We start from the raw sequence: 9,415 nt of genomic DNA on the forward strand, positions 1-9,415 counted from the left end.
TGATGCAGTTGGCTGGGGCTTAAAAGTAGAGGAGATTCCCCTCCGCTCTCGCTACGTTTATGCCCCACGCGCGTACCTGCTGCCCCCGTTCAAGCCTCTCGCTACGTTTGTGCCCCACGCGCGTACCTGCCGCCCCCGTTCAAGCCTTCCACCCACCCCGCATCCTGTGGCTAAATTTCGTGTTTTGACCCCTTTTTTTCAAACCTATTTGAGATCTGACTTTAGTTTGAATTTTTTTTTGAGATCTGACCCTTTTGCTACCGTCAGGGACCCTGACGGTTGGGTATAACAGCCTACCGTCAAGGACCCTGGCGGTAGGGTTGCATGCCCTACCGTCAAAATCCGCCTTAGTATTGAACACAGTGCGTGCTCGTGTCTACCGCCAAGCACATTGGCGGTAGGGTTGTGCAGGCTACCGCTAGCCCGTTTGGCGGTAGAGATGTTTCCTACCGCCAAAGTCCCTGGCGGTAGGCTGTTAGACCCTACCGCCATGGACTCTGGCGGTAGCAAAAGGGTCAGATCTCGAAAAAAATTCAACATAGGGTCAGATCTCGAATAGGTTTCGGAAAAGGGTCAAAACACAAAATTTTGCCGCATCCTGTTCTTTTCAGGCCAACTCCACCGCGCGACCCCATCCTATCCGAGCGCGTCCGTTTGGAGTAAAACGGACGAACCAGACGGCCTAGCACGGGTGTAAACTGACTTTTGTCCATTTTCTGTCCGCTTTTGACTCATCCCCGGCCCAAGTTTGAGCCGCTTTTGGGGTGAAACGGACAGCACACGGACGCACGGGCCGCGTGTTCTCCCCTGGCCCGCCCGCCGGTGGCACAGGGACAGCCTTTTTTTATCCGCCCCTCCCTCCCTTCGGCCGCACGCCCTCTATTCTTCTCCACTCTTCCCCACTCTCCCCTTGCCGCCGCCGCCGCTGCCATTGTCGCTGTGCAGCTCGGACGCGCGCTCGCCCAGCCCCTTTCCCTCGGCGCCCCCGAGCTACCCAACCACGGCCACCTGTTTTGCGCACCCGCCGGCCGAATTTGGGGCGGATCCGGTCGGTCTTGAGCTCGCACGGCTATGGTAGGCCATGGACTGGCCGGGCACCGGCCCGGAAGGCCATGGCAGGGCCGCAAAGCCACATGCAGGCAGTGGCTCCTCCTCTAGCCGCTCGGATCTACACCGTCGGTGGTCCGCCGGCAGATACACGAATGGCGGTCGGCCGGGCTCGGTGCTAGCCCAAAAGCTCGTCGGCGCACCGTTGCCGCTCATTAAGTGCGACCACTGCCTAAAGAAGGTCGTGCGCCGCGTGTCTACAACGCCGGAACATCCCGGATGGGTGTTCATCAAGTGCTTAAACGATCGGGTATGTGCTCTTTTTAGCTTCGGTTTGTGCTCTAGATTTGACTAGTTGTGCTAACTTTAAATTTTGTTGTGTAGAATGGATGCAAGTTTTGGTATTGGGAAGAAGAGTACATCGATATATTGATAGAGCGCAATTTAGTAGATGTTCGTGCACTTTTAGCTAGCATAGTGACTGTTGATGAGACAAGTGCACGTGTTGCTAGATTAGAGGCTAGACACGAGACTAGATGCGAGGAAGCAACGTCTACTTCTTTAGACTCGAAGAAGAAAGAAACACGCAAGATGGAGGCGGCTCCTCCGCAGATCAACAATGAATGCATCGAGAAGGCACTAATCCAACTTACAGGAACAGTTATGGAAGTTGGATATCTTCTAAAATGTATTCTTGTGGTTCTTGTTTTCTTTGGTCTTGTTTTTCTAGTCAAAAATTGGTGATGTATTTCCATGTACCAAAAATGAATGATGAAAAAAAAGTTAAAGGACTTGCAAGGAAAAACGTACGCGGACAGGATGCGGCCGGGATGCGTCCGCGCGTTGGGCGCACGGCCACCGCATCCCAGGACACGTCCGGACACGACCCCATCTCCCTACCTAAACGGACAGAATCCGGGCAAAACGGACGTCCATTTTGGGTCGCGCGGTGGAGGTGGCCTCACAACGTCGAACCTTTCCCGGACAACGCTATGGCACCTCGGGGAGGGGATTCATTGGTTGTCACGAACCGTGAAGCGTGAACGACGGGTTGACGTGTGGGGGCGTAGGTGATGTGCGGATGCTGGTAGGGGGTCCGATTTTTAGTTCAGAGGAGTTGCTTGGTTTCAACACGAAGTACATGGAGGGAGCCTTACACAAGCCTGACGTTCTGGTTGAGGTGAGCAACGGAGGTGGCGCAGGCTAAAGCACCACCATTATCTCTGGAGGACTTTTTTAAAAGGTTACTTATGCGGTCCCACAATCTCTGCTTGGTTCCTCGACACCTTTGCACGGGGAGAAGGATGATGGGCGCCTGGAAAAGAAGAACAAGGCGTGCAACATTCTGGCGGCCAAACGCGCGGAGCATAGGTTGTTGGAGGCTTTTGGTGAGTTGCGAGAGGTGAGCAAAGTGGAGGATGTTGAGCAAAAGATGAAAGCATAGCTGGACATGTAAAAAAACGCTTTCATCGCAAGTGTCATCACATTGAGCACTTTGGCGGGCATCGCCCGAAAGTCAAAGATAGACCTTTCATGATGTTTTTCACACAATAATTATAGCCCATGATGTTTCTAGGATGAGGCGGAAGAGTCATTCGACATTGATGAGTTCTCTTCGACGAGTGATTGTCAGTTTGGTTGCACGTGGGCCAAGCCTAATTGCTCTGGGCCTTGGCGCTATGGTGTCTAACTCAGATGATGCCCCTTGATGTTGCAGTTGTTTTGTCTCTGTCCCTAAGCTCTAGTGTTTTTTGTGGTTTTTATTTATTTTTTGTTCCCAGGTTTTCATTTGGGTTTTTTATTAACCGAGAATATGAGGTTTTTGGGTCTAGTTTTCTTTATAAATTAGACTATCTCTCTTCTTCTTAATGAACAGAAGGAACCCGCTGCCCTCACAAGTCACGATGAGGTTTCTCACAAAAAAAAGAGAGAGAAAACATCTTCTGATTTGATGCAAAAAGAAGAAGACATATTCCAGTGGAAGCAGCCGCAGAACTGGCATCAGAAACGGCCATCTCAACTCAATATCAGCACCAGGAATTCTGAACATCGGTGGGAGGCTGATGCAAATACGAGTATCATATACAATTCAGAACATTTTTGGGTCTGACGTAGATGGATACGAGTCTCATTCATATACCAGCATCAGAAGTTCAGAACATTTGCGGGTCTGACATAGATAGATACGAGTCTCATACAGGAGAGGGGCTACATCATTTACAGTCCACGAGGCACCAGCAACATCTCACCAGACGGCAGCGCAGCGGCCTGCCAGCCAGCTCTTGTTCAAAGCAAAACAGGAGATTTGCCTTCAGCTCTACCAGTACCACATCAGTACCACCTCGGTTCTCATCACAACCATCCATGAAAACATCTCAGAACTACTAGAACCTAAAGAGACAATCTACACACCATTACCTAGTCCTAATCAAGCCCTCGCAGCGGCGGTTCACTCGCGCATTGCTTCACTACAGTTCGCCTCGGATCACCAGAATGAACCGAACGGCCTTCTAAGCATTGCAGCTACAGCTCACTGTTCCTTCCAAATTCGCCCGGTGACCCGCAGCTTGAGCTCCTTCCTGTCGCCGCCGGAGAAGCACAGGGCCATGTTCCGCTGGATGATGAGCCCATCGTAGCTGTCCCGGACCTTCCTGTGGCTGTCCCTGATGCTCCGAGGGATACCTTGCCAGGTCATCTTACGGTTGATGCCTCCCACCTCCAGGCTGTAGGTGTAGTTCTTGGCCTCGGCGTCGTCTCCCATGAACCTCAGGAAGGCGATGTAGACCGGCGCCATGCCCAGCTGGAACGCCTCAAAGTGCAGGCAGAAGTACTGCCCAAAGCAGCTGAAAACCTGGACAGGTATATGCTAGAGTTAGTTCCACAACTCTTACTTCCATGAAGAGGAAAAACACAAGCAGAAGCTGAATAACAGTAGCATGCAGTGTCGACAGTAACCTTACTTAATTGAGTCGTTAAGTATGCACACACTAAGTAAACGATCAGCAATCCATAAGACCATAACTCATGTTATCAAAACTATCCAAGATACACCTTGGATCTTGGAAAGAGGATGTGAGGACTAATCTACTGCATAGTGTTTCAGATCATAAATACAAAGGTAGCTGATAATTACCGTAAGCATCCATGTGGCATTCTCAACTTCATGAGGATTTGATTTGACATAGCGATGATTAAAGGTGCTTCCACTGTGCATGTCAACCTTATGGTCGTCCTTCAAGTGATTCACCAGATATGGAATGTCACCAGTGACAGTGCATTCAGACCCCGCATATGGGCAAGTATAGGGTCTGTATTGGCACTGTGATTCATGTTTCAGCTTGCAATAATAAGGATATATTCCCACGCATCCAAAGTTCTGGAACTTGCATGGAACCTCTAGAGAGGCAGCAACCTTCTCTAGAGCAAGGCATCTTATGTTACCCAATTCACTCCTGCAAGTTGGACAGCGATTATGAACCCTTGGCTTGCATCCAGAACAAATGGTATGGCCATTGGAGCACTGCACGCACAAATGTGACAAAATAGTTAAAGAACCTCTAGACACATTCATATTGAACTTCATTTCTGAGCTTAGAATATGCAGTGTAAATTCAAAATAATCATGAGATATCAGGCCCTCCTACTAGAATCATTTGACAATGAACAATCTGGATAACATTGAAAATGAAAAGGAAGACTGTTGTAATGTATAAGTTCAAAATGTTTGCAGGGAGCTAATCACAGGTGGGCCTGATGCATGGGGTGGATATCAGAAAGGAAGGGATATCACTTATTGGTCAAAGTGATTCATAGAAAAAGGTCACCAACCACAACCCTATTTTACCTCTGCCTACCCTGAAAGTAAATCAGCATTTTCATATTGTTTTGCAACTGGATATTCTTATCTGATCACACATGTAGGCATACACATGGAAAGCCAAAAGCCTAGAACAAGGCTTGGTATAATGCAACCGATATGCTATAGTTAAATGTAATTAGTTCAGCAAGAAGGCATACCTGATGAATTGGAGGATACATGGCGACCAAGCACACAGGGCATTCCAATAGCTCACGCACATTGCTAGAAACTATGACATTTGGTTTCGGTGAGTGCTCAATAAGATCACCGACGAGTTCCGTGACATCTAACATCTCAATCTTTGGAGGGTCGATAACTTCAGCATCAATGTCGTCAAGATAGGCAGCTGACGCCATGACCAAACCTATAGATACAGAATCCTGTGTGGAGGAAAAAGAAATCAAGAGAAAATTTTAGGCTTGGAAGCAAATGAAACAGATATTATCATCATTTTAAAAGACAGGAACGTTTTTTTATCCACAAAAAACATCTCCTGATCAAACTAACTCACTTTTCTAAGGAACACACAAACGTAAATTTCATCATAAGCCAATCATAACATGACTCGACTGCACTTAGAGGTTCTATAAAGAAGAGCACTAACGATGCAGAAATCATGAGCTCATATGAGCTTCATCTCAGAAAAGTTTGTAATATTTGACCCAGCAAGTCATGTTAGGTTACATCATTACACACCGAACAAAAAAACATAGATGCCAATTACCATTTTTCAGCAAAAGATTTGAAGGTTTTCAGCCTTTTACTACACTTTTGGTTCCGCTTTCTAGTCAACTGTTTTCCTTAGTGTGAATCCATGTAACTGAATTCGAATTTAGTTAAGTACTCAGTACAACTTTAATTTGTTGAAAAATCAGTGCACAGCGACAACTGAAGACCACATCAATGCCACTATTCCAAATATATCAAAGGAAACTAAGAAAATGATGGTTGGTCAGTTAATCATGAGGGCAGATGGGCTTGGATCTCAGAAAGAGTTTGTAATACTTGACCCAGCAAGTGTTGTTAGGTTACATCGTTACACACTAAACAAAAAACATAGATGCCATGTCGCTTGTTTTCACCTTTTTCAGCAAAAGATCTGAAGGTTTTTAGCTTACTGTACTTTCGGTTCAGCTTTCTAGTCAGTTGTTTTCTTCAGTGTCAATCCATGTAACTGAATCCAAAATTAGTTAGGTACTCAGTACCACCTTATTTAGTTGAAAAATCAATGCACACCGACAGCTGAGAACCACATCAGTGCCGCTTCTCCAACTATACCAAAGGCAACCAAGGACATGTTGGTTGGTCAGCTAATCTAGCTATAACTAGTAAGTAGTAACCGCTTCACTGGAAAGAACAGGAAATATGATAACAGAGGGAATGATGGAGTGGTGGAACAGGAAAGGGGGAAGGGGGGTGGCACTTCCATGAGCCTCCACTACCCCTTGTATTGCACTCACAGCAGCAGCAGCAGCTGTTTGCATAAAGTTGCAATGAACAACTCAAACAAGAAGTGCAGGGGCATGGAGTTCATCACACAGAACATCTTTCCACCTCATGTAAGGAGATGCCAGCAGCATGCAGGAGCTGTAATGATTTCCAATCAACAGCATGCCTGAATCTCCCCCCTTGCTCCTTTTTAGACTAGGAATCATGACTAAATAAACAGAGCAACCAACACATCATTACCTAACTCGAAGACACAAACCCTGAATCTTGTCTTCTTCCTTTCTAGATTAGGAATCATGACTCTTGTAAATGGAAACGCAGGAACAACAGAGCAGCCAAAACATCATCACCTAACTCGAAAACACAAACTAGCAGGCTGCAGGCTGAGGCTTTACACCAAGCCCCATCAGATCAGCCGTACGAACCTCCTTGGCGATATAACCGGATAATCTAACCATCGATTGACTGCATCCCGAGTTAAGGTGCCCTAGCGGGGTCGTCGTGGGTGGGGAATACTGTGACCCACAAGTTAATCAGTCCCAACAAGCCGCAAGATTTCCCGAACCTGAACCAAAAACCCTAGTCCAGGCACCCGCATTCCCGATCCCACGCGCGCATCCGAGCCAGAAACCCGCACGCGCACCTCAAAATCCAACCCACTACGCATCCAAGAAACAGGGGAAGCGGGTGCTACCTCGGGAGGGAAGGCGACGGAGGGGGGCGGCGATCGGAGCGGGCGGCCGGAGAAGAGGAGGGGCGGCGGCTGGTTTGACCTTCACTTCCCTGGGATAGATAGGGGATGGGGGTTTGGCGTGATGCTGGTACTGTGGCGGAGGGCTCGAGATGGATGGGGGGAGAGAGGGGGAGGACGGAGGCGAGCGCGTTCGAATTAAAGCCCCAGTCTTTGCGAGGCTCCGTCTCTGTCCTCTCTCTCTCGGCCGAGTCGCCTCTTTCAGTCTTTCCTTCTGACGAAAGGGGATGGGGTGGGCGTGTTTTCCTCGGGGTTTGGTTTGGTTTGGAGGGGAGGGAAAGGCCGAAATGGGGTGTTTTTATCGGGGAAAATCTCTGTTCATTTGGTAATAGTGGGCTGATGAGCGTGTGGGCCCTGTCCCCCGGCCGGATCACGCAGGGGATCATCAACGGTCAAAAACAGTTACTCCGGTCCGGCAATCTGGCCTGTATACTAAGTATTAAATGGAGTTCAGGGGCCCATCCGGTAAATTTGGTGAAAGTTCAAGAGAAAGATTGAATAATTACCATAGACATTTTGGATAGCATGTTTTTTTAAGGGACGACCATCATGGTTAGCTTTATTAGACCAGAACACGGTTACATCGTCTGCGAGCAAACCGACAATATAGTTAGGAGGCTCGTTTAACCAACCAATCGAACCAAAAAAATCATTTTGAGTAGCATGCTAATATCTACAATTTCATTTCGCTTAAACCCTAGAAACCTCCATCTGAATATTCAGCTCAAAAAGAGACTGATCTCGTTTATAATGAAAACTGGATTGAGAACATCAACAGGCCGAGGAGCAAATACATCTCGCCGAAGAAGCATGAACGCCAAAAAACACACACTTACACAAAAACACCACCGTGGAATTCAAATATCCCGTCATCCTAGGCTATATTTCAGTAAAGATACGGTCTAGTTCTATACGAATACTGATGGGGTATAGGGTCAAAATTGAAGTAAGTCATTATGATTCAAGCAAGGGACGTATAATTTATAGACTTCCCCATAAGGATTCGAAGCGAATCGAAGACTCAAAGGATAGCCAAGATTTGAAGGTGGGGCGTGCACAGGGAAGGACGTCCGGTCTCATCATGTGAAATGGTAATCGTATGCGGAAGAAAGGATCGCCGTCGGAAATCATGGATCTCTCTCTCTCCCCCTCTCTCTCTCTCTCTCTTCCTCGACGTTTTCTAGATAAATAATTTTTAAAGTAATATGTTGATGGAAAAACAATGTTTTTTGGAGTAGTCAAAGTGCTACCTGATATGTCAAGAAATGTTTGGAATAAGTCAAGCGAGAGGTGACAAAAGCACACGACGCAGAAAAGGAGGGAGGGGGGAAACCAATGCCCGTGATCACGAAACATCCCTTGGCTTTCCTGCCCTGACCTGCCTGCCTAGATGAGTCAGACGGGGTGCTCGTAATCGTAAACCCCTCGGCCTGTCCCTGCGATGACATGTCGATGGCAAGCCGGCGAGAAAGATATCAGGATTCAACTTCTTTTTAAATGCGTAGTGGGAATCGGTCAGCTTTGGCGCAGCAGCTTGCCAAAGGAGGGAGGGCGCAGGGCGCCAGCCGGCCAGCTTTGGCAGCGCAAGTCTGGTCTTTTGCCTTTGCCCCCCAAAAAGGAAAGGAAAAAAAGCAAAGCAAGCATTTAAAGAGAAACGGAATTCCAATGCTCCTAGCTCGCCAAGAAGGAAGAAGGAATTGTCTTCCATGGAAATCACCAAGAAGGTTCGATGAAGGTCTAGGTCAAGTTGGCCACGGTTCATTGCTATCGAGGGAATGTTTTTTTTTTACCAGAGCTCTGGTGCGCGTGAAATGTTTTATTTAGTTATTTACTGGTCCTGTGGGTCTGAGATGGAGATTACCGTTGCAACTTGTTTGAATTGCTAGATGCCAAGAGGATACAAATTGAGCCATTCAATGACACGAACCACTATACCGGATGGTGGAGATCCACCTTGGGTGCTGCCTTTTCTTTCTACCTCGGCGTCTTGACACTCTTACTCCGTTTGAGCAGGCAGTAACAAGCACAAAATCCACCTCGAAAGGTACCGATAAAAAAACAAGGAGAAAAGTACAGCGCGCATCACCTACTGCGACCGCACGGCCCATCATCCGGTGCCGATCGGCGCGTGGTTAACCACAGAGTAATCACGCATTTACCAACACCGGAGAGTACAGCTTACTTTCACATAATAAAACCGGCCAGTAAAACCAAGTGTGGTACTATTACAGCTTTGCTTGGTACAGAGTCACAGAGTGGAGCGTGGTACTTTAATGATTACTCATGGATAGTACTCTACTTGCCAAAGG

General features: G+C 47.5%; 1 protein-coding gene across 1 annotated transcript; it reads right to left on the minus strand.

Annotated features, from left to right (window-relative positions):
• Positions 1-3,195: 3,195 nt before the first annotated feature.
• LOC125535864 (E3 ubiquitin-protein ligase DIS1) lies at positions 3,196-7,358 on the minus strand. Its single transcript, XM_048698933.2, has 4 exons — positions 7,050-7,358; positions 5,065-5,286; positions 4,181-4,567; positions 3,196-3,898 (listed from the first exon to the last, which is right to left on the minus strand). Exons 2-4 carry the CDS (start codon positions 5,260-5,262, stop codon positions 3,578-3,580), a joined length of 906 nt encoding a protein of 301 aa, XP_048554890.1. The 5' UTR covers positions 5,263-5,286; positions 7,050-7,358; the 3' UTR covers positions 3,196-3,577.
• Between the last annotated feature and the right edge of the window lie 2,057 nt (positions 7,359-9,415).

The sequence above is a fragment of the Triticum urartu genome, chromosome 2A (assembly GCF_056163025.1).
Source record: "Triticum urartu cultivar PI428250 chromosome 2A, HENAU_Tu73, whole genome shotgun sequence".
NCBI classification, from domain to species: domain Eukaryota; kingdom Viridiplantae; phylum Streptophyta; class Magnoliopsida; order Poales; family Poaceae; genus Triticum; species Triticum urartu.

Coding starts and splice junctions, on each gene's coding strand:
- LOC125535864 (XM_048698933.2), bottom strand. CDS start 5,262: ATGGCGTCAGCTGCCTATCTTGACGACATTGATGCTGAAGTTATCGAC. Junction 4,568..5,064: donor TGTATCCTCCAATTCATCAG/GTATGCCTTCTT, acceptor TTGTGCGTGCAG/TGCTCCAATGGCCATACCAT. Junction 3,899..4,180: donor ATGCCACATGGATGCTTACG/GTAATTATCAGC, acceptor ATACCTGTCCAG/GTTTTCAGCTGCTTTGGGCA.